The sequence below is a fragment of the Myotis myotis genome, unplaced genomic scaffold (genome assembly GCF_014108235.1).
Source record: "Myotis myotis isolate mMyoMyo1 unplaced genomic scaffold, mMyoMyo1.p scaffold_m19_p_18, whole genome shotgun sequence".
Classification (NCBI taxonomy): Eukaryota; Metazoa; Chordata; class Mammalia; order Chiroptera; family Vespertilionidae; genus Myotis; species Myotis myotis.
Genome location: NW_023416322.1, coordinates 17,603,543 through 17,628,331, shown reverse-complemented (window position 1 = coordinate 17,628,331; position 24,789 = coordinate 17,603,543). Strand labels below are relative to the sequence as shown.

General features: G+C 36.0%; 2 protein-coding genes across 8 annotated transcripts in view; one reads left to right on the top strand and one right to left on the bottom strand.

The window, feature by feature from the left end:
* Window positions 1-356: 356 nt before the first annotated feature.
* Window positions 357-24,209, bottom strand: TRMT1L (tRNA methyltransferase 1 like). 6 transcript variants are annotated; one of them, XR_004973423.1, is made up of 17 exons: window positions 23,648-24,080; window positions 20,028-20,138; window positions 18,487-18,600; window positions 17,790-17,854; window positions 15,909-16,038; window positions 14,185-14,308; window positions 13,311-13,390; window positions 11,134-11,383; window positions 10,520-10,732; window positions 9,067-9,257; window positions 7,576-7,654; window positions 5,235-5,401; window positions 4,511-4,573; window positions 3,302-3,428; window positions 2,950-3,198; window positions 590-667; window positions 357-502 (listed from the first exon to the last, which is right to left on the bottom strand). XR_004973423.1 is itself a non-coding variant. In XM_036344631.1 (16 exons), coding segments are annotated over exons 1-16 (2,157 nt in total). In that variant the 5' UTR covers window positions 23,841-24,080; the 3' UTR covers window positions 363-666. The 6 variants fall into 6 exon arrangements, 5 of the variants coding, with proteins under 5 accessions (XP_036200524.1, XP_036200526.1, XP_036200523.1 ...); XM_036344631.1 differs by having other exon boundaries at window positions 363-667; XM_036344633.1 differs by lacking the exons at window positions 357-502; window positions 590-667; window positions 23,648-24,080 and adding an exon at window positions 24,096-24,209 and having other exon boundaries at window positions 2,197-3,198.
* SWT1 (SWT1 RNA endoribonuclease homolog) overlaps window positions 24,207-24,789 on the top strand; it is a 66,309-nt gene continuing 65,726 nt past the window's right edge. Inside the window, exon 1 of one of the 2 annotated variants that reach the window (XM_036344627.1) lies at window positions 24,207-24,379. In XM_036344627.1, coding sequence (XP_036200520.1) covers window positions 24,263-24,379 — 117 coding nt within the window. In that variant the 5' untranslated portion in view covers window positions 24,207-24,262. The remainder of the gene's footprint in view (window positions 24,380-24,789) is intronic. The other variant, XR_004973422.1, reaches the window with a different exon arrangement.

Sequence of the window (24,789 nt, the reverse complement as noted above, 5' to 3'; positions counted from 1 at the left end):
TTTTGGTGGATGACCCCTTCAAGGAGTTAGTTACCTTGCAAAAAGCATCCCATCTGTTTTATCCCTACAATCCCTCATCTTCAGATCCCAACATGTTCTGGGGACAAGTACAAAGTGCCTCCTGAAAGAATGCTTTTTTTTTTATCCTGTATACCAGTGGTTCCCAAACCTATTTGGCCTACCGCCCCCTTTCCAGAAAAAATATTACTCAGCGCCCCCTGGAAATTAAATTTTTTTAAACTTTAATAGCAATTAAACAAAGATATATGTATTAATGTTTCTACCTTTTTCGTAAAATATAGTAAAGGAAGGTGTAAATTAGAAACATTGAAGTTTGAAATTATGAAACTATTTATTGAACTCAGAATAGAAAGGTAATACAAAAAAAGTTAAATGCACCTGTGGCCATCACCGCCCCCCTGGATCGCTGCAGCGCCCACCAGGGGGCGGTAGCGCCCACTTTGGGAATCACTGCTGTATACTGATGATTTATGGAGAATACCTGTGGAAATAGATTCCGCGTATGTTAGATCTTGAAGTAAGAAACAATCTTAAAATTGGGTCAAATTATCAGTATGGGTACACTTACACGAGAGAGTACATCAGTTTGAATAGCTGGGAGTGGTTCTGTTTACTTGGTTGAAATTTTGACTCAGCAGTGCTTCATCTAAACGGGCGATGAGGTGCCAAAAATTCCGATACATCATAGAGAAAGGAAATCAAAGACTTAGAAGGGGAAATGTTGGAGAGGATTTATGTGATTGGAGCGACTATCATCATTGAGAAATGCTCTGGTGAGAAGAGAAGTAGCACTCTAAAAAGCTGTAATATAGTCTGACAGGACTTTTTGGCCTTGGCTAATTGGTCATATGATCCAAAGGACCAAAGTGGTCCCATTTGATTTATCTAACTGAAAACTGCAGGTCACTACAGCTACTATAGAGATTAAGATCCCTTATCCATTTCCCAGGCCTGATTTAATTCACATTTCCAGAGCCTTTTGAGAAAGGACCCTGCTGTAAGTTTGTATTATGTATATTCTTAGCCTTCTCCAAAGTAACCTGTGGCCATTTACCAGAGCAGTTATTTTTACACCAAGGAAAGAACTCCCTAGACTTTTTGAAATTATTGAACTCCTGGTCTTAGTCTCATTTCTGCAAAATATTCTCTGGTGATTAATGAAGTTTTAACCAAAATCCACCACAGTGGCACCCAAACCCTTCAGGTTACTTCTCCCATTTCCTGAGTCTATGGTTAGAGTATTAAGATAAGCAACTAGCAGAGCCAACACACTGTAAGAACCAGTTTCTTGTGTTTACCATATTTTAAAGGAGTGATACAGCTGCCTTTATGTTCCAAATTGTTATGCAAACAAGGTGCTAATGTAGAATTAGATGGAATTTAAAAGGATTTCCTCTTTAGATTGATGTAGTTCCAAACTACTTCCTACCAAGTAGTGAAGTTAATATAGAAAAACATGTATTTTAAATAAGTTATTTGCATATTTTATATCAGATTAAGCTCTCGTAAAATTCAACTTCATCAAAAATGTTAAGCATTTAGCAAAATTTTAAACTGATATTCAACAACATACACTAAGTCAGATGGGCCAAGTACTGATTTGCCTTTGGATTTGTAGTAATTTTTATTTTTAGTTATTTATATCTTTATACAAACAAAGTAATACCATTTCTTTTTGTGCTCATCTGTGAGTTTAATTGTAATTGGCAAGAATTATAGTTTTATTATGGTCATAATAGAAACAAATGCACTTCACATATTTCATTATTTTACCAAAATGTATGATTCCATTAATTGAAGGGGAAAAAATCCTCCAGGACTATGCTGTAATAAAGATTTTCCCTGGATTTTTGTGTATGTCACTGGAGTGCAGTGTATTAAAAACCTTCAGTTATTTCTCCCCCTTCATCCCCACGCTTCATGCTTATAAAAAAGTTACTTCCTTTAACAAAGACTTCAGGATAAATATGGATTAGATCCTTGAGACAAAAATCCAAACTTTATACTAAATCCTTTCATCGAAACTCATTCAAATGAAGAACAGTATTTATTAATGGAAACAAGATTTTTGTTTCAACTAATTTTCATAATTATGTTAGCCTGGTCTACTTTATACAAAAAATGAGCATATACACACAAACCAAACAACCCCCCCCCCCCCCAATTCAAACCCCCCCAAAAAATCTACCCCCAAAACAAAAAATCCTCACTTTGTAAGTGGGCAAGTTTTACATCTGAGGTAGCACAACCAAGCAAATGAATATTTACATGCATTAACTGAGGCACTTGAGATCACCCAATTTGTTTATAACAAAATCTCTTGAGAATTTCAGTGCTTGTGAACAATTATAATTGGAACAGTCACCTCAATTTACTTTGGCAAACTATTACTCTCAAGTGTAGTCATCTAGACCTGAAACTTAGAAAAAAATGGATTTCTAGCTCAGGCAAGTATTTAATTTCTCAAAAACTAAAAATTAAAAGATTAATGTGGGAGAGATGTGAATTCTTAAAATCAGGAATGTATTTTAACTTCGTAATTGTGAAATATATTAGTGACCTGAAAGGATACTGTTCTTCCTATTCAGCATCAATTTAAGCAGAGATGTAACTTACGTGACATACATAAAATTCCAAATACTTTGCATGTGAGAATTTTCTAAGTTATTAAATAGTAGGTGATCTCAGTCAATCTTGGCTTCATATGAAATGTTTTCCTTACAATTCTAAGTTTTCTTTAAGAAAAACTTGGAAAGCCTAACTCCCAAACCAGTTAAGTTAGAAACTGCTACTTTTAAAATGAAAACAGCACTTTTATTTTTACACCACTGAATTGAAAGAATAAAAAAAGAACTACAGTTGGTATGGAGAAGTATTAGACAGATGATCTATAAAGATGTATGGGAATAAACACTTCTCTACTTTTACCATCTTCTGCAATTGCTTGCTTCTGCTTTGTCATTCACTGACATTTCAACCCTGTCAGCTACTGTATCTTCTGATGTAGATTGGACATGGCCCTCTGACTGTCCTCCAGTGTAGGTGGGGGTGCTGTACTTTAAAAGGATAGATTTAAACTGCATCAGAGGTGCATCTGTACGAACACCCATTGGGTCAAAATGAGTTCGGCTTACTCTAAAGCCTGCTTGAGAAAGATAGCACAGAAACTTTTTTAACCTGCAGCAAGAAAAGGGGAAAAAAAATGAGGTTATAATTTTATTTAAACCATTGTGTCATTAAATTATAAAATATACACGTTGCCATTGACTGGCTATCTTACTTTGGCATATTCATCCCTTTAATGCTGTGTCTGTGGATGTTGTAATAAAAGGGAGGATGTTCGGTACTGGAATCAGCCTTTTGTTTCTTGGCTAAATTTGTGATTGTTTCAGTACATTTTCTTTTTCCTGAAACACACAAATACACACACACAAAGTTAGCATTCTCTTAAAAATTACAAACCTAATACTTTTATAACTCTATGCTATCTCAAGTCTAAATCCTCTGACACACACCATTTCAACCTATCCAGTCTTAATTCTTAAGAGAACTCATTGCAAGAATATGATATTTTCATTTCCACTATCCTTAACTGATGTAATTTTAGTATTTAACTATTTGCTGAGTCAGAACTTACTTTCTACCTTCTTGAATGTCAAGCCTCAATTCTATTTTCATCTGAAGAAAGCTATTTGAATTCTGGGCCAATCACCTCACAGACTTCACTACTATCAATACTACTCAGAGTTTAAGTTCTATCTTCTTTGATTGTTTCATGTGTGTAGGTCTTTTCTGTGTGTAAATCCGCCGCCCCGCCCCCCCCCCCCCCCCCGCCAGATTATATTACATTATCCTGGGGATAACGCCCTTCTGTTTTTATACTTGTACTCTCTACCGAATGCCAATATTTGATAAATAGGTCTTCAATGAATAACCTGTCCGAGGTTATACAACAAACAACACAAAGCAGAATGATGCTCTTAAATCTAATGCTCATTACTGTATACCATACTGCCTTTTTCTTACCCCTGAAAAAGAAATTAAGTGTGCACACATCCCAAATTATAAGAAAGGCCATACAATACATTCTTATGACTAGAGAATAGACCTTCTGGGTAATCAGTGGAATTGTTACGCATCATATGGTGATGAAAAAGTTTAAAAGAATAAGAATAATAAAATGTAATCAATTCTATCAAACAGAATTTGATCTTATTTTGGTTCACATCATTCTTTCAAGATATTACAGTTCTCTCAAAGGGATGCATTATATATTAGAACTATGAGTGCAGTACATGTTCATAGAAATTTTGAACTGTGTAAATGCCAGATAAACAAGTTTTACTGTAATTAGGTTGTCAGTATAATAAAAAAAAAAAATGCACTGTGAAATAGGCAACCAAAGAAATCTCTTCCTACTCTTTTGCTGTCTGATTTTTGCACTGATACATACACATGTACATACACATACACACATATACATACATACCTTGTGCAATGTAATTATCTGTTGTGGTATCATCTGTAGTTTTAATAGATATACCACATTCTTCTAAAATAAAAACAAATGGGAATCAAAATATTTTACGGACGTTATCAAGTAACAATTCAAAGTTTAAATAAAAGCTTATTTCTAAATTATATCCACACCGCTTTTCTGAATATATAGATTCTATGGCAAAACAGGGCAAGAATTACATTTTCAATCCTCTACAACAACTGCTGCTTCTAATGACTTATGAGAAATGCTAGGATGTCTAATCGGCCCACCCTCAGGACAATGGCCAGATAAAAACGACAAAAGCCTATTTATACTAAAGAGAAAACGGAAAAAAACCGTAGTTTTAATGAGTGATAAGTGTATATCTTAAGTTTCTGTTGTCTCAATGGCTACACCTCTCAGAATTCCCTAGGGTTTCTCTTTTTAGAAAGCAGATAAGTGTAATAAAATCACAATAGACAGTACTTTTAATGTACTAAAATTTAAAAAATACATACTTTTATCTTAATAAAATCACTATTCCAGGTTCTGAATATAAACCTGAAGAAAACTATGCAATTAAAAATAAAAATTAAGCAGGTTATGATCAGACTCAGAAGGGATTTAAAAGCACACTACTTATACTCCTTTTGATTATAACATCAAATAAAGTTTAAAAAGATAGAGTATTTTGGTAATTTGTAAGCTAGTAAACTAGTGTTAAATTGGTTACCTTGCTTGGTGAGATTTGAAGGTGAATGAACTGAAAACTGACTTTGAGGAGTACACTCTGACTCAAAGATTAATGTCTTTATTAGGGGCTGAATGTCATCTAAACCATGGTGAAGAGATTCAAATAGCATTCTTTTGAGAAATCCAGTATTGAAGAGGGAGCTTGACCTAAAAGAAACAAAAAATCCCAAGAAAATACAGAGAATTGGGTTTGAGAGAAATGTTTATCTTAAATAATAAGATATATAATTAATTATATGATTGATTAAATACTGAAATTAAAAAGAATTTATGATTTAACTTAAAATTGTTTATTTTCTATTTCTCCATTCCTTTTTATCATGTTAGTTCTCCAAACTAGTGTTAGTCAAGGAAATTTCATTCACAGTTAAATCAATCCTCATAATGTGTATAACTCTGTGTTACATATAGGTGTGGAATATACACCAAAGTATAAAATACAATGTTAAGCCTATAAATCTAGACAGGGATGTAATATAATGCAGAAGTTTTAATGCATATTCCTGTAACAGTAAATACATGCATAAAATCTCTAGAACAAAGTATATCCTTAATGAATGGTAGCTATTATTACCAGGGGTAGCAAATACATGTGGAAAGCTATATGATTTTAAGTGTTAAATGAGCGATCAATGTAAGATTTACTAAAAAGGAATTTAGAAGTAATTTGGGTTGAAGCATTAAGGAGAGACTTCAAAGAAGTGGGGAAAGAGGAAGAGATTCTGGATGAGAGTAAAGATAGGACTATGGCTTTGAGTGAGGAAACCATAAGGCATGGGAACTCAATCCTGGGAGTGAGACAACCCAAGTTCTTGCCCTGCCTGAGCTGCCAAATTTTGGAGGTCAATTTTAGCCAGCACTTAAAAGCACTTTGTTTTAATTTTCTCATCTGTAAAATGAAGGACTTGGGCTAGATCTTCCTTCTGGATGCAGCAGCTGTTAATAATTCGTTTCCCCAGTTCTGAGGTCAGTGAGTAGGATCAACATGTAGCAGATGACATAGGAAAGAGAGTACCAGAACGTAAGACTAGCTAGATCATTCTTAATCTAAGGGTATTAACATAGGATAAAGATGGGGTGGTGAACACACAATACAACATACAGATGATATATAACTGGAGGCCCAGCGCACAGATTCGTGCACCAGTGGGGTCCCTAGGCCTGGCCTGTGGGATTGGGCTGAAACCAGCTCTTCGACACCCCCCGAGGGGTCCCAGATTGCGAGAGGATGCAGACCAGGCCGAGGGACCCCACTGGTGCACGATTGGGCCGGGGAGGGACACGGGAGGTTGGCCAGCCAGGGAAGGACTGTGGGAGGGCTCCAGAGCGTGTCTGGCCCATCTCGCTCAGTCCCAATCAGCCAGACCTCAGCAGCAAGCGAACCTCCCAGTCAGAGCGTCTGCCCCTGGTGGTCAGTGCACGTCATAGCAACTGGTCAACCGGTCAACTGTCTGCACCCTGGTGGTCAATGCATGTCATAGCAAGCGGTTGAGCAGCCTTAGCTTATCATAAGCTTATTAGGTCTTGGTTGGTTGAACTGCCGACCAGCCGACCGGACACTTAGCATATTAGGCTTTTATTATGTAGGATTGTACACCTGAAACCTATATAATTTATTAACCAATGTCTCCAATAAATTAAATAAAAAAGTAAAAAATAACAAAAAAGTTAACTAGACATGAAAAAAGATTAAAAAAGGGCATCAGCACAAACATTTACCATTTGTGTTAATGTTTAAGTTTAGTAGGTGGCTAAACCTTGACCTTGTAAATTAATGAAGTAGATATCTGCAATGATTCTTGTCACAATGTTGTTAGGAATTGCTGTGTACAAAAGCATGCATACATTAAAAATTTGCAATTGCGTCCCATCTAAACAACTTTACCCAAAACAAAAGGCATTTACTTGCATTTGCCCTTTTTAAATTAAATTCCTTAAAGACTTTTTATATTAGTTGGCTCTTCTTTAAAAAGTTACTGTGATCACTTTTTAACCACACCCTAGAGTTCTATAATTATCAAATAAAAATAAAAAAGCCTAATTCTTACTATTCAGAAATGAATTATAGTTTGCAGAACAGCCAGGCTTCTCTCTAATTCCACTGCCTCTGAGCACTGTCACAAACTTGGGGGAATAATGTTATAGAAAAATCTGAAAACAGAAAACACCTCAGGCTCATAGGGGGAGAAGTCATAATTATTTGCTTAGACTTTAAAAAGATTTGATCAAAATTTGCTTGTCTTTTACATCATCAAAAGTCAACAAACAAAATCAATATATAAATCAATTCTGAATATATTATCATGCTTGGGCACACATACCATAGAGGTCCAAGTTCTATTGCTGTCTTTCCAGGCATGCTTCCATGACAGTTACAGGGCAGCTGTCTATACGGGTTTTCTGTGAAAAGATTCAAAGAAATCAAAGCAGAGATGACAGATACATAGTAGTAATTGTTATACTCATAATAATTTGCAGCTACTATATACTGAGAATCTACTATGTGCCAGATATTGTGCTAAGTATTTTTATAAAATCTCAATTATACAGATCAGAGGATTAAAGCTTAAAACAGATGATAGAAATCCATGTCAAACAGATTAGAGATCTTTTAGTTAGTACATGAAATTAAATAGGAGAAGGTCTTACAAAGTCCACAAGATATCTGTATTTTAAAATCAGTGATTGTGGTAAAATTACATGCAGTAAAATGTATATATTTTATGTGGAAAGATTAATGAACTTTGACAAATATATATATATCCATATAACTGCTATCCCATCAAAATAAAGACATTTCTCATATTAACTCTTCTGCAATTGGGAAGAAAATAATTACCCTGTTCCCTAGACCTGATTCATAATCAGCCCCAAAATGTAAGCTAGAAGAATCTAATTCAATGTAAAGAGCAATAAGGCCTGATAGAATCACAAGGAAATTGGGGAGGTAGTTTCCAAGATGGGGCAATATTCTAGTATGAACTTTTCCAGTTCACTTAAGGTCCAGAATGGTCATTTTAAATCAGACTCTCTGCAACAGATTTCGCCCAGGCTGTTCCTAGGTGGATCATGCACTTGTTTGAAATGGCTGGATCGGATCAATCAGTCTTAGAGATACCCAGAATCCAAGGCTGTGGTGGTAGGGATACTGGTCTTTAGCTTCTTGCTATCTGATATCAATGTTATTCAGTGCAATTAAATGGCATAATACACAGTGTGAGATCTTATTTTAGATTTACTTAAAGGCTCTGTCACTGTTTTTCCTAGGGCAACTGTTTCTATATCCTGGAAAAGCAAAAATAGAAACACCTTTATAAGGGCAAAAGCCAAATTATTTTCCTTGGTTCCCAGGCCTGGCATATAGTAGAGTCTCAGTAAATATTTATTGAATGAATTTTATAACTGATGGCTTTTATATTCAGCCAGAAACAGAGAGGTTATCCTAACTTATGTTCCTAAAATTAGTGACAGTGGAAACTAAGTTATTTCTAGATGTTTCAATAGAGGAGGGCAGAGCTGGAGAGTATAAATTGTATAGCACCAGTAAATAAACTCACACAAATGCCTTTTCTGTTGATGAAAGGAAGTCCAGGATAGGAAATAAAGTTAGCACTGTCATCTTTAAAACCAAAGGACAATATGTATAATTAGGGATGTGATAAAGGCTTATTTATTGGAGGCTTATACATAAATTAGACACAATTTATTGTGTCAATTAGGGGGAAAAGGAAAAATAGGTAATACTTTCAACAATAAAGATTTTTAAAAAAATAAATTAGACACAGTATACAGTCAAAAGAAACTTGAATTACCTTCTACCATATTACCATCCTTCTGAAAAATTCTCTCTTCACACCACTGACAATGTATCAGATACTGTATCTTCTTGGCTGTTTCATCTGCAGAAGTAGGCCCCCTCAAAACTCTCACAACGACCAAGACAAAATGTTCCAGAGCCACTGCAAATAGTACTTCTATGCCTTTGTTACATCGAGCTGCAGCTCTGGAAAAAAAAAAAAATTAAGTTATTTTGGGTGCTTATCATTTTTCTTTGACATTATATTTACAATACTAACCTGGACAGTAAACTATGGGTAGGTGAAGGGAAAATAAGAAAAATTCAAGTCTTGGCAGCATACTTTTAAAAGATAATTTCTATAACTCTTACACAAAATGAAACACAGGAAATAAAGGATGCTTGCCGGAGTCTTCAGTAACTAGACATTTTCTTTATGACAGCCTCTCAATAGGACTACAGGCTCTGGTTTTCAATGTCACTTTCTTTGTTGTCATCATCACCACCTTTCTGCCTTTTTACCTGTTTTTTCTATAAAAGCTTCTTTTAAACAATGTTTACTGAATACTAACTATATGCAGGGTAGTAAGCCAGCTGCTAAATATTCAGGGAAAAGTGAATAGGCAGTCCTCGCTACTATTAATTTTACACACTTCTGGATTAAATTCTACTTGATGCAGTATTTATGTACTTAGTTTTCTCTCTGCAGTTACACACTAAACTTGGCTCATATATATTAATTAGAATTTGTTAGTGTAAACATTTTTAAGTAGGTCATGGGCATGTATAAACTGAACATCAGAGTTTTCAATTAATTAGGAATAACACAACATCTATTTATGCTGAGGTAGGAATTTCAATCTAAATGCTGTGAAATTAGTTTTGAGGCCAGTAAGTGAGCTGGCTGATTATCCATTATATATACTTGCAATGTCTATTTATATAGCATAAGAGATTCTGAACAAGAGAGGTGCTCAAAAAAATATTCCTTCAAATGTTTAGAAATCTAGATGAGAAAGAGCTTTTTTTGTAGGCAAGATTATTCTGCAGAATCAGGTTATAAGCCATCATTTTGCAAATTATTTGTTTAAATAAAGATTAGATGAACATAAAACAATGTTTCTCAATCTAAAAACAATCTTTGCCTTCCCTTTTCATTATGCTATCCTCTCATCTACCCTACATTGTTGAAATAACTGACTTAAAATTAACTTTCATTTTTATCTTTCTTACTACATTAATTGCTTTCATAATATTTTTAATTGGAGAGTAAACTGACTATTTTAAGCACAAGCTTTCAAATCAAATTTTAAAAGATACAACATAAGATCACAAAACCAAGGAAGATTATAGGTATGAAATACAGGATTTGCATTTTGTGCATATTTATAAAATGAGCGAAGCACTTCTTGAATCTGTTTTTAACATATGCCCAAACATTAGGTGTTACACTGTTGGCAATTCTGTACCTTGCCACTGCCGCTACAACAATTCTGGCTGCGAGTTCCTTGTAATATTCAGTTCGGACAATGTTACAGCCATAGTGTCGCCGGGCAACATGCTGTGCCTTGGCATATAAAGAACTGATATCTGTAGAAGTCACTGATACTATGCCAAGGTTTCTTATATTTCTGAATGCAGAATCTAGATAGTTCACGGATGTTCCAAAAGGGTCTAGGTGTCTAAAATCAGAAAGAATATAGACATATTTAAAATCATACTGGTAATAAAAATTATATGATTGTCATTATTTCTAACAATAAAATTCCATGTGTTCATAAGTACTTTACAAATCTATTTTAAATACATAATTCTGTTTTAAAAGTAATAACATTGACCTTATGCTATGTTAGGTAAATAAAAATAAGTCAGGATTAAAGGAAAATTGTCATGCCCAGGCATTTTATTTCAGGTGCTGGAAAATGTTCTTATTGCATTCCTTAGGCCAATGCTAAAAACAAAACTCTATTTACTGAAATAAACAAAAAGCAACAACAAACTGTCTTAATTTTTATTACCCCCCCCCCCCCAAAAAAAATTCCAGACCAGTTTAGAAAGTGACACAGCAAATTTTTTCACTTACATGAAATCAAAAGATCTCAAATGCATCAGTACATTGGCATCCATTTTGGTCACCTTAATATTACCAAGCTTTCCTTCTCCTTCTTCAAGAATGTCATCACCCTCTTCTTTTTCTTTACTGTCCACCACCACTTTCAATTTGTTTAAATGGCAGTTTTCCTGAATCAAGGTCACAGAGTTTTCATTCAAGTCATTAATGGTAACCTTGACTGCATTTCCAAGATGTTTTGCCCATTGTAATCCCATTATCCCTTAGGAGAAATGGGAAAGAAAATATGTTTTTAAATTGTAACAAAAAAAAAAGTTGTATAACAATAATATAGAATATAATTCTATAAATAGTTTCAAAATCTTAGTATTTTCATAAGTAATTCTTTTTCTACTTTCTCACTACAAAGCCTCTGAAGAAAAGTTATCAAACAAAAAAAGTTTTACAGATTTTCATTAGTATTTCTTACAAAACTTTTCTATGATCCCAGTTCAAATAAAATATCTAATTAGGAACAAGAACACACATGAAAGATTAAATCTCACTGGAAAAGTAATTATGTAGTAAAGGAAACTAATTACTTATAAAGCTAGTATGAAGGTTAAAAGACAAAGGTAGTAAAAATAACTAGGTTTATAATAATTAGTTAAGGGATATATATATATATGATGTGAGATCAAAAACAAAAAGTGGATTGGGGACAGTAATCATGTTGCATTTTATAATGGGATCAAACTTAAGTTGCTATTAACTTAAAACAGGTTGTTACAGATAAAGCTTTATGGTAACCACAAAGCAAAAACTTATAGTAAATACACGAAAGATAAAGAAAAAGGAATATAAACATGCCACTAAGCAAAGTCATCAAACCACAAAGGAAGAGAACAAGAGATGATGAAAGGAACAAAGAGGAACTACAAAAACAACTGGAAGACAACAAAATGGCAATAAGCAAATGCCTATCAATAATTTTATGAGGCCAGCAATACCCCCATACCAAAATCAGGTACAGTATGCCACAAGAAAAGAAAATTACAGGCCAATATTCCTGATGAACATATTGTAAAAATTCTCAACAAAATATTAGCCAACTAAATTCAACAATACATTAAAAGGATCAAACACCATGATCAAGTGGGATTTATTCCAGTGATACAAGGCTGGTTCAACATCCAAAATTCAGGCAATATGATTCACATTAACAGATGAAGGATAAAAATCATATGAGTATGTTAATAGATGCAGAAAAGGCATTTGACAAAATTCAACACTGATTTATGATAAAATTCTCAAAAAGCAAGGATAAAGGGAATGTACCTCAAAGGCCATGTATAAGCCCACAGTTAACATACTTATGGTGAAAAGTTCAAAGTTTTTCCCCTAAGATCAGGAACAAGACAAGGATTGCCACTCAAGTAATTATCTCAGACACATACACAATAGGTATATAGATTGATGATTAGGAGACATATTAACTGAAATAAAGTCTTCGTCTGGATTCTGATTTGATAAAAAAAAAAATGAGATAGTTGGGTATATCTAAACATTTAAAGAATTCTTAATTTTTTAAGGTGTGATAAAAGTATGGCTGTATTTTTTAAAAGTCCTTATCTTTTACAGATCTAACAAATGTTTACAGATGAAATGAGATATTTATGATTTGTTTCAAAATGGGATGGAGGATGGGGACATGAGGTCTGAGATAAGTGCATAGGATAGTTACAAGACTGAGTGTGAGTTGATAATTTGTGAAGTGAGTGATGGATACAAAGGAATTCATTTATTATATCCTCCACTTTTTTATATATTAGAAATTTTTCCACAATAAAAAAATTTTTATCTTGGATCTTCAATTTTTTATTATTTTATTATCATTTTTCAATCTTTACCCGAGGATATTTTTCCATTGATTTTTAAAGAGAGTGGAAGAGAGAGGGAAAGACAGAAATATCGATGTGACAGAGACCAGGGCTCAGGCCGAGGTGGAGCCTGTAATCAAACTGAGATACGTGCCATCGCCCGGAATCAAACCTGGGACCCTTCGGTCCACACGCGGACACTCTATCCACTGCTAGGGCAATCTTCAATTTTTTATATCAAAATAGTCTATGATAATCACATACATTTTCTAAGAAAAGATAGTGTACAAATCTAATTAAGCTGAATTCCAAAACAGCTTCATTACTGACCAGTGGCTCCAAAGGCATCCAGACATTCCAAAGGTTTTCGCTCCTCAGCCAGAGCAGCCAAAGTACAGAATATTAGCTGCCTAAAAGAGAGTATAATAATCTGAAATGACTTTACTCTGCCATGGCTTCCCCATTATAGCTTTTATTTTATTTAATAATAGTGTTGGCATTCCTATTTGGAAAAAAACAAAGGCCTAATAGCATATTCCCTACTTAATAGTATGAGAACTAGAAGCTTGTGAAATTAAACTATGAATCAATTGGGTTCTATTAGTAAACATTCACTATGAAAAATCATTTTATAAGCAAATTTTATAAATAAAAGTTTTATAAACAAAATTTTCCCACAAAAGCATTGTTCATTAATTCTATAAAGTTAGGTCTACTTTACTCTCGGAGAAAGAAATTGGTCTGGCAAAAAAAAAAAAAAAAAAAAGAGAGAAAATAATCATTCTGAGAAATGCTAAGATAGATGATTTTCATTCTGTACCTAGTTTTAAGTTTCAACACATTAGACCAGCCATTTTCAACTGTTTTCATCTCATGGCACACATATATTATTCATTAAAATTCTGTAGGCAACCAAAAAGTATCTTGCTGATCGGACAAAAATAAAAGTGTCATTTTGATTCATTCACACTGGATGGCTATTATTGTGAAGGCTGTTGTCATTTTTTTATTTGACAATCTAAGGGAAAAGAGGTCAGTGTCCCTGACTAAATAGGTACTGCATATTTTTAAAATTCTTGTGGCACATCAGTGTGCCTCTTGCGGCATACTAGATGAAAATCGCTGCACTGGAACATAAAGATTAAGAGAGGGTATGTTTGTAACGATTTGAAACATCCCATATCCTTTTCACAATTTAGCTTACCGATTTAGTTTCATTTTGGGATTAAAATAGGAATCTGTTTTCTGTGGTACAGAATAATTAGGACAAACTTGTACATCTGTGTCTACCTCTTTCAAAATTTCAGTAGGTGGTTTAGCAGCAGAAGCTAAGATAAAAAAAAGATTTCAAGTTAAATACAAAATATTATTAAATATCTAAAACAATATACACTTAAAAAGTAACTTTCCTTTATAATAATGTGTTAATGTAATTAATTGTGTTAAAAACTGATCTACTCAGCACTGTCTCTGGAAAAAAGTATTTACTGAATTAAAATTTATCAATTCAAAATTGTAACTGCCTACTCTATCAATAATGATACCTAGTTAAGAGCAATCAACCTAAAAACAAACAAAAAAAAGCAAAAGAAAGAACAATCAACCTAAGATAGCATTGAATCCTAAAATACCTTTATTCCTCATCAAATACTATATTACATTTACATGGGTTGGCTGCTAAAGATGTTATTGTGAGATAATTGTTAGAAAAGTGGTATCTTTATATGATTACATTCATTAGCCAGCATGAGAAAGAATCATTGTATTTCCTGAACATGCTAGATTTCAGAACACTTTCCCATAATTATGATTTAAATCACAAATTACATTAAAACAGATATAAAGTAAAGGGAAAAATTCCTACATTTGCTATACATTTGAATAATTTAGCTATAAACCCAAATGAAAAGCTGATGTATTTAAGTATGTTTTGCATATTTAAGAAATGAGACACATATAATATGTGTGGGGGAAAATAACAGACTATATTTGGATTTCTTGATTATATTACAATCAGAATGTTAACTAAATAGCAACCATACTTTTCTTTTTACAATGCCAAGTAACAGCACCCTCTCCCAGCGTTGTTAGACATCTTCTCTATCCACCAAAGTGGCATCATGTACCTCACAAGGTCAGCCTTTCTCAAACCAGAGTCAGTGAGAAAATTAAGCGCTACGGAAAATTATTTTAGTGGCTTTTTTCAATTCTTAAAAGAAAGGTACATAATACCATTCTAGATGTATAGACATTACTTCTTTACATACAGTGGGTGCCTTAGGACAGTGGTCGGCAAACTCAGTCAACAGAGCCAAATATCAACAGTACAACGATTGAAATTTCTTTTGAGAGCCAAATTTTTTAAACTTAAACTATATAGGTAGGTACTTTGTTATTAACTTAATTAGGGTACTCCTAAGGCTTAGGAAGAGCCACACTCAAGGGGCCAAAGAGCCGAATGTGGCTCACGAGCCGCAGTTTGCCGACCACAGCCTAAGGGCAATGAGGGCTTAATTCTTGAGAAGGGCTGCCTCAGTAATAACTACTAATAACTTGATACCACTCAGGATAATAAGCGGTCGTTATGTCATTTTACATACTTTTTCTAGTGTGTTTTGATAAGTATAACACAATTACTGGTGCAGGAACCATCATTAGTAATACAGTCCTATAATCTTTCATTAAGATACCTGTATTTACTTGAGCATCGGTTGCTTTTTCTACCCACTTGTGAAATATATGGTAACTGAGGACAGAAAAACATTGTTGGGAGGCTCACAGAAAAAGGAAATCTGAAGTAAGGGTGTAGTAGTCAGCTCAGTGACTTAGTTAAGTCACTATCATTATCTCATCAATGTCTAAAAAGAATAATTGGACCATTGTTTAAGGATTTACTTACTAACATGTTAATAAGATTGCTCAACTTACCAGCAATATACCTGGATTTAGTCTCTCCTTTATTCACATGGCGCCTAACATGTCCTAGCATATCAGTCCTTCTGGTGATTGTTGCTGAACAAATGATACAATGATAATGGGCGCCCATTTTACTGGATATCTAGCAAACAGAGTATTTAATTTAATACATAAATAAGTTACTAAGACAATGAAATAGAACTTGATTCAAGGTTGTAAATTTACGTATGCGTCTTGGGTTTAATGGTATAGAAGACAGTATTAATTTTGCCATGTGACATATACTTTTTAATTTAATTTTATAATAGACTACAACTTTAATTTCTAAGATTTTCCCATTCATTCTAATCAACAAATAACTGTATCCTCTTTTCTATAAGCAGCACTTACAGATGGTATAATATTAGTAGCAGTGTGCTGGTAGATGTTTAACTGTCTCACCAGGAAAATAAAGTTCTGATTCGTAGAGTTTTCAGCTTTCTGTAGTATAAATACTCTACAATATCAAGAAAATATATTCTTTAATTTCAAGCTACAATTGTGACAAATTTCAAGTTACCAATGTGACATCACTGAACATGTATTTGGGAAAAGACAGCATTGCCACCATGTAGATATTATATACATAACTGTAAGAGCATAGATAATAGAAATATGCAATAAAATAATTAGGAAGTAGTGAGCTTTGAGTATTCATCACCTTTGTTTTTAATACAACTTATTCACTTTTAAGTTCATATAATTTAATTTTTTTACATATGTTTTTATTGACTTCAGAGAGGAAGGGAGAGGGAGAGATAGAAACATCAATGATGAGAGAGAATCATTAATCAGCTGCCTCCTGCACGTCCTCTACTGGGGATCGTGCCCTTAACCAGAATCGAGCCCTAGACCCTTCAGCCCGCAGGCTGATGCTCTATCCACTGAGCCAAACCGCCTAGAGCTAATTTAATTTTTAATGATGACCACATTTAGTAACCAGCTTTCAAGATTTCTGAAAATTAATGAAACATCTATTTTTCCAAGCAAAGAATTCTCACTTTATAATTCCTCACATAGCTGAGGACCAAAAAACTACTCCAATGGCACTCCTACTTTTGCTGTGTCTACCTCCTATTTACTTGGAATCACATAGCAAGTTGAGAATATTCAAGAACATTGCAAAAGATTCCTATGGTACTGTGGTTATCATATTCAAAATATCTTGGATAAGGTTCATGGACAAGCATTGTCCTGACTACTGCTTAAGAAATGATTTTTTGTAATACTTTCAACAATAAGAATAATAATAAAAAAAACACAACAAAAAGAAATGTTATTTTTTCTCTAGAAAAATTAATAATAATAATAAGCTAATATGTACTCAGGATAGAATCACCAAAAATACTTTATAATTTTTATTCCCCAAAGGTCAAATCTATTCTAAAAATGAACATATGTACTTTTAAAAAAAGTTATCAAAGATTTCAGGAAGTTTCTTATTCTGTCCTTTGGCAGATTAATGGAAGCACATAGGAAGGATGGTAAGAATGAATCAACGCATTTATTAAATCACAGAAACTGAAGGTTCTTTTTCTATAATCAAGATTTATTTTAAAAGAAAAAAATTACTTTCTATTTAATTCTCCATTCTAAAATTAGTAAATAATTTTCCTTTTGAACACAAGACAGCAATATATCGGACTGAAATTAAAACTATAAAAATTTCAATACAGCAACCCTTTTTTTCATGTATTTTATATTTTTCCCAATATGATGATCTGAAAACATTCAGATACAAAATCTTAAAGTTAACCTCATTGCTGAATATAAACATTTTAGTATTAAAGCAAGTAAAAACTGCACATTCTTTAAAGAGGGCTAAATTTCAAAATAAATCTAACATCTGATTACCTGTTCTCCAATAATATTTGGTTTCACTGGTCGACAAGGTAAGTGGCAGATGCACATTCTGTAACCTAGAATGAAGGATGGATGGTTGTCATACCACGGTTCATTAAATATTCAATTTTCACAAAATTATTGGCAAATTTAATAAGAATAACATATTATTTTTGTATTTGTAATATCATTTATTAATTTACTTAATGAGATAGCCTTAGTTTGCTTGTTATATATGGTACAGTATAAAAACAAATATGGGTGATCCGAGTGTGAATTCTGGTTCTGCCAAGACTCTGTGTTATCTTGGATTAGCCACTTAGCTTCCTTAGAACTGAATTTTGTCATCTATTCTCTGCCACTTGATTTTTTCTTAGGCTTCATCTTCTCTGCCTTATGCTAATTTGCACTACACAGACTCTTCATTTATGACACTGTCCAAAATGTGGATCCCCCAGGGCCATGCAGAGTACATAGTACAGAACAGATGCTTCATAAATGTTTGCCAAACAAAACTACTTGTGTTATATATTGCTATTGCCTAGAGAGCAACATGATCTTTTACTAATAAACACATTAAAAGAAGGGTTTGAATCTCTCAAATTTTTAAACTTAAAACATTTGATTAAATTCACTATAAAATTCCCAAACTGGTATCAAATCCTGAATTTCATTTACATCACTTTTTAGTAAGCACAAAAATACTAACCTTCAAATTCAACTGACACTTTCCAATGTAAATTTTGAAGGTGCCGACGAAGCTTATGGCTATTACAAGCTCTAAATTTTTCCTTAGGACATAATGGACAAGCTTGTTTATTTCCTGATAAAGAAAAAAGAACCGATAAGGCACAGAATATACTACCAATTGATGCTTCAATTCAGTTACAAAAAAAGTAACCGAGCACCTCAGTCCCACCCCACTTCTTACATAATGTCTTCCTTAACTTCAGTAAGACATCACCCCTGTCTCAGCGGGTAGTTAACAAAAATTGTTTTAGCACAGGGTGATTTTTACCCTAAAACTCCCCTCTCTGTGACTAGCTGCTATCCTTACTGCTACTGAGAACAAAACGGATGAAGAATGATAATCTATGTATCCTTCCGGCCAAAGTGCCTGGCAGAGTCACTCTGTACTTTGCCCAGGGGAAAAGGCAGAGGCTGTCACCCTCCCAGAGGGCCAGGAGCTGGGTAGAGAGAGTAAGTAGCTGCTGTGGCATTCTTCTACTCTGGCAGCAACAAAAACAGTTAACATGTGGAGTTAGAAAAATGGAAGAAGAAACTCAAAGTAGTAGGAGGAATTTAATATGATTGGTATTCTGAGACTGGAGGCCATGATTAGAAGCACTGTATCCTACTACTGAATTTGTGAGGTCTTCCTTCTTTATTAGTATGTCCTTGAAAAGATTTTGGATCATCAAAATAAAAGTCTTATTTAATTAGAAATGTATCTCAAATAAAAACATTGATAGTGTACCAAAGAATTAAAACCTGAATTAAAGTTCAGACTTAAAGCAATAAAAATATACAGAAACAATCAATAACCCACTTAATAAATTTTAATCCAACAAATACCTTTCACGTATAGCACACTGCAAGTATAGACACTATTTTTTTAAATATTGGGCCTACTTCAAAAAACCATGAGGTGATCTTAAGGATGGAATCCAAGCACTAAGGATGGCAAATCAGAAAGAGAGGAGCTTAGGGCATGGACAGTACTGTGGACTCTTGTACCAGCCCTAGATTGCTTATCTTGGTACTTATTTTACATGAGAGAAGATAAGCCTCCATATTTTTTAAGGCAATGTTTTTTTTTAAGGCAATGTTTTTTTTTGTTACTCCTAGCCGAATGCAATAGAAATACACATAGAATACACATACCTTCATGCACTGGTAGGATCCCTAGCAGCTGCTAGCTGCTTGCCGGGTACTCTCTCCCTTTCCCTGGCTGGCCCCGCCCCCTGGTTGAACTCCCAGAGGAACTTCTGATCCAGGGGACAATTTGCATACTATGCTTTTATTATATAGGATTATATAGGATGAGACTGTAATTTCCCTGAGTTATGAAGTAACTCATTCCACAGAACCTTTGCATAGAGATGACTATCAGTTTCCTGCATAAAAATATTTACTACTCCTCTAGTTCAACAGAATATACAAGTCTATTTCTAGCAAATTTTTCACGCTAGATAACAAACCATTAGAAATTAAGAAAACACACACACACAGAGACAAACATGGAAATACCTGCATCAAGATGATCTGAGTTCAATGAACTAGCAGAGTCAAAATCCCCTTCATTTACAAAAGCTAACTTCTCTAGATCAGCAAGCTGCCTCTGAATTGAGATGTGTCTCTCTGAAAGAAAATTTAAAAATTAGAAAATTAAGCTTTAACAATCTATATTCCCGTTCCATTATTAATTAATTACTTCACCTAGAGTTTGACAATTTTATTTCCTATAGCATAATGCCCTAATACCTAGATGGAGAATACTGCTGGGACTCAGTTTATAAATGACAAGTGTGCCTCAGAATGCAAACAGGATAAAACTACATTTATGCAACCTGACAGCTTTAAAATTTACTTATTCAATATAATTCTTTAAAAATGTTTCTATTCTGTACAAAACACTGAAGAAACTTAAGCCATGTTTCCTATCTTCACAGAACTTTCAATCAGGTAGGAGAGATTAACTGATGCTAATGATATGCTAACTATAACACAAGGCAGAATGAAAGAATACTTGGGGTGAATATAATGTGGAGATACTGAGTAAGGGGCAATTAATTCCAACAAGAGCCTCTGAGAAGGTCTTTACTGAAGAAGCGCATTAAGGTATGAACAGAATTCAGTAAGATTTGGTGGCTGGCCTTATGAACTTAAGTAATCTCATGAACAAAGGAATGTGGTATAAAAAATACAGCCACTTCTATCCCACACCTGGCTAGATGGAGTCGGTAGAAAAACATGCAGCCTCAATGTAGTACAGATAGTAAAAGGCATAAATTCTATGCAAGTTGGTTTGATCTTTTTTCGGCAATGCTAAGTCTTTGCAGGTTTTTGAGAAAGTGAATATGATTTGACTGTGTTTTAGGAGGGTATCTCTGGCTATAGTACCAAGGATCAATAATTGAGGTAAGAAACAGATAGGTACAGGAGACTAGAAGGTAAAACCAAAGGAAAAAAAAAAAGCAAAGAAATTGGGATGTGGGTGTAAAGTAAGACTGAAGAGTAAATTCAAGAATGAATCTAAGATTTCAAGTTTACATGGTTGAGAATAATGGTACCATTAACCAATAAAGGAAGAAGAAAATACTTTTGGCAGAAAGGAAGAGGAAAGGAAAAAAGGGAATTTAGTTCTTGACATAGTGTGTTTGATATACTACTGGTATTCATGTGGTCAAGTCCAGTAGGCAGTTTTGTTTTCGGAGTTCAGGAGGGATTCTGAATGGATATAAATAATAAATTCATATGTTAGGTGAAACTATGAACACGAGGAAGAAAGCCTAAGGAAAAAAGAGAAGAAAAAAGTCAAAACCCAGGCCCAGAAACACATTTTCAGGTTTCTCAAATATTACACATCCTTCAAATTACATACTTCTAAATTTTGAAAGAGAACCATTACAAAGTGGGGGCCTGAATATACAAGACTAGGAGGTGATAACTTTTAGGGACAGATCCCCAATGAGATCGGAGATGATGGGATAAGCCATAGGCTCTCTAATAGTCATATATAATTAGGTTATACAATTTAGAACCATCAGCCTTTTAAATTTTATTCTTGACACTGCTACTGTTCTGCCTAATTCCTCTCTGAGCTTCACTCCCAGCTCCTTTGTCTAATTCGTGGCCTTGTCTGTCTTCCCCCATCAATAAGCAGTAAGAAGGCAGGGGCTAGGTCTTATTCATCTTCGTAATGGCTAAGTGCCTAGTGCAGTAACTTGCACACAGCAGGCACTGACGTTTGTTAAATAACTTTTAAACATCACTAGTCTTTTTGGATGCAGCAGGACATTCTATAATTTTGGAACTTAATACAGTATTATTAGCCATTCCTTCTTAAATTTATTAAAATACAAATTTTTTACCTTACTTTTAAATGAGAAAAATTTGTTATCATAAAGGCTTTTGGCTTCCATGGTTCAAAGGTCTGTATATACGAAACAAGATATAGATATAGATATAGATATAGATATCTATGTAAAAGTGTGCTTTTTGAAATCATCCTAACTACTAAATAGTACAAAATAAAAGGAAGGGGCCTGGTAAGTTAGAAGAGAAAATGGAAAATCCTGTGGTCCACTACTGAAGAAAACTCCCAAAGACCTGTCTAAATAAAGATTCATGATATGCCTTACACCTCTGAAATCACTTTGTGGCTCAAGACAGTAGATATCAGGCAATCTGCACTTAAATCTACTCAACCTTTCTGGAACACACTAATAATCCAGAAGTCAAGAGAAAAACCCCTTATTAAATCAGATGCTAGAAGGCTTTGTTTACAACTTCTTCTGTTACTTCTTCCTCAATTTTCAGTTCTATTTCAGAGGTGCCATCTTCATCTTGTCTATGTAAGACAGGCGTCTAAGGACTACCAGGGGTGGGCAAACTTTTTGACTCGAGGGCCACAATGGGTTCTTAAACTGGACCAGAGGGCCGGAACAAAAGCATGGATGGAGTGTTTGTGTGAACTAATATAAATTCAAAGTAAACATCATTACATAAAAGGGTACGGTCTTTTTTTTTTTTTTTTTTTTTTTAGTTTTATTCATTTCAAACTGGCCGGATCCGGCCCGCGGCCGTAGTTTGCCCACGGCTGAAATAGACCATCAAGAGATAATTTTTAAAATGCGATTAATATATATTTCGAATGCATTTCCAATTTCTCAGTTGTTACCTATGTGTCCCAGGTTTCTCAAAGATTGCATTCTTTGAATTACATACTTGTAAACTTTAAAACACATGAATAAATCTTCCCAAAGTACTTAACATATTCTTGATGAGGAGTTAGAGAAAGCATGCATTCCCCTAAAGCTGCTACACCACACCCGATGAGGGAGACTACTCAGCGAACCCCCTCTACCCTCTACCCTCTACCATTGTACAACTGGCCTTATTTTGCACCTACCTAGCTCTGACCTTAAGATGAGGAGGGCCTACCTTTGTCCTCAATGGCCCAATAAATCACCACTTAGAAAACATGCAAGCACATTCAGAAGCACTAACAATAATATGGGCTATACTTTTCAACAGTTGACTTCTGATCTAATGAAATACAAAACTCCATTGGTATTTATGTCCGAGGGAAGACATAAATCCATAATTTAGTAGACTATTCACCCACTCGTCACCCTCAAATTCTTTTTGGAAGCAAACTGCTGTAGAAAATGAAATGAGAAAAACTCATCTTATTTTGTGTGTGTATGTCCGGACATAAAACCTAGTTGAGAGCAATGGTTTCTAAATCTTGACAGCTAGGATCTGCTACAGTAAACACCGGTTGCCTCGGTTACTATGTTACATTTTCAAAGGACCCCGTGACGGAAGCTTCAGAGAAACTACCAGATCAGGTGGAACTTCCTATTTTTGCACCAGAAAAAGACCCCCTTTAACGAAGAAGCCCTCAAGCTCATTTTGCAGCACCCCTGGCCCCCACATAACCTTCATCGCAATGTCCTCGAGGCTGGTGGACATGCCTTCTCCATTCGGTGCCCGTTTGCCGCGCAGCGCGGGTCCCTCCTCCTTCCCCATCGCCCTACCCCTTCCTTTCCCATGAAAGCCACCCCAGTGAAGAAGGGCCTCCCCCGCAAGACGCACTTTCTCGCTTCTCCTGCAGCAGAAAGACCTGGGCCTCCTGCACTTACTGCTTTCAGCTTCGTCAGGGGCAGAGGCTGGGGACGGGGACAGGGCCGGGGCCGGGGCCGGAGCCAGGGCAGGGGCTGGGGCTGGAGTCGGAGCCGAGTCCGGGGCCGGAGCTGGGACCCGAGCCGAGTCCGGGGCCGAGGTCGGGACCTGGGCTGGAGCCACCTCCTCCTCCTCCTCCGCCATATTCTCCATAGTTACCGCCTCCGTGCGAGACCCGCGCGGGGAGCAGGAGTGAGCTCCCGGCGGGGTCAGAAAACCGGCTGGAATGCCCCGAGGGCTGGATCCGAGGAGTGGGAAAGCTAGTGGGGAGGGCGGGCTGCGTGCAATAGACAAAAGAGGAAGAACCAGTGAGCAGCGCCTGTCAGCAGAAGAATTAAAAGCCAGAGGCAGCGATTCACGGTTCTATCCGCTTCCCTTTCCCCGAGGCGTTACGACGCCACCACTCACTGCGCAGAAGCGACCTGGGGACGGCGACCAATGAGGTCAGAGAGTTCTGTTTCCACTGTGCGTACCGGTTCCAGCCGTCAACCACCCAACCGAGCCAAGACTACAATACCCAGCGTGCACCGGTCCGACGGGGGGAACTTGGCGTTCCAAGTCCTAGGAGAGAGTGAATGCTCCCGAGTAGTAATCTGGAGCCGAGTGCAGAACTACATTTCCCGGCGGGCCTCGGGTTCAGGGGTCTCTTTCCCCTGGCGGGGCCTCTGGAGTCGCCACCGCCGCCGGCGCTGGTAAGGTGGGGAGCTGGTGGGGGGGATTCGTTGACGTTCTGCTGGGCAGGCTTCTCCGGTTAGTGCGGGACCTTGGCGGCAGCCGGCCGTCCTGGGGGCTCCGGGGGCCACTCTGAATGTAAGATGGGGCGGGCGATAGGTGGGCGGACCCGGGGTCCAGCGGGCTCCGTGAAGGGTGTGGTACTGGCCCGGCCCTGCCTCTGGGGCTGCCCTTGGCTCCGCGTAGGTTCTAGTCCCCGCGGTTTAGGAGCCGCTGGCGAGTTCGCCTGTCAGCCCGGCCGCTTCAAGTTGGTGTCCGCTCCGCATTTCGCACCCTCACCCGCGCCGGGACCCGATCACTCTCGTTTTGTTTCTACGTTTGCTGTAACCTGCGTATTCCCGGTTTCTTCCGCGCTGCGCCGGGGTTGTAA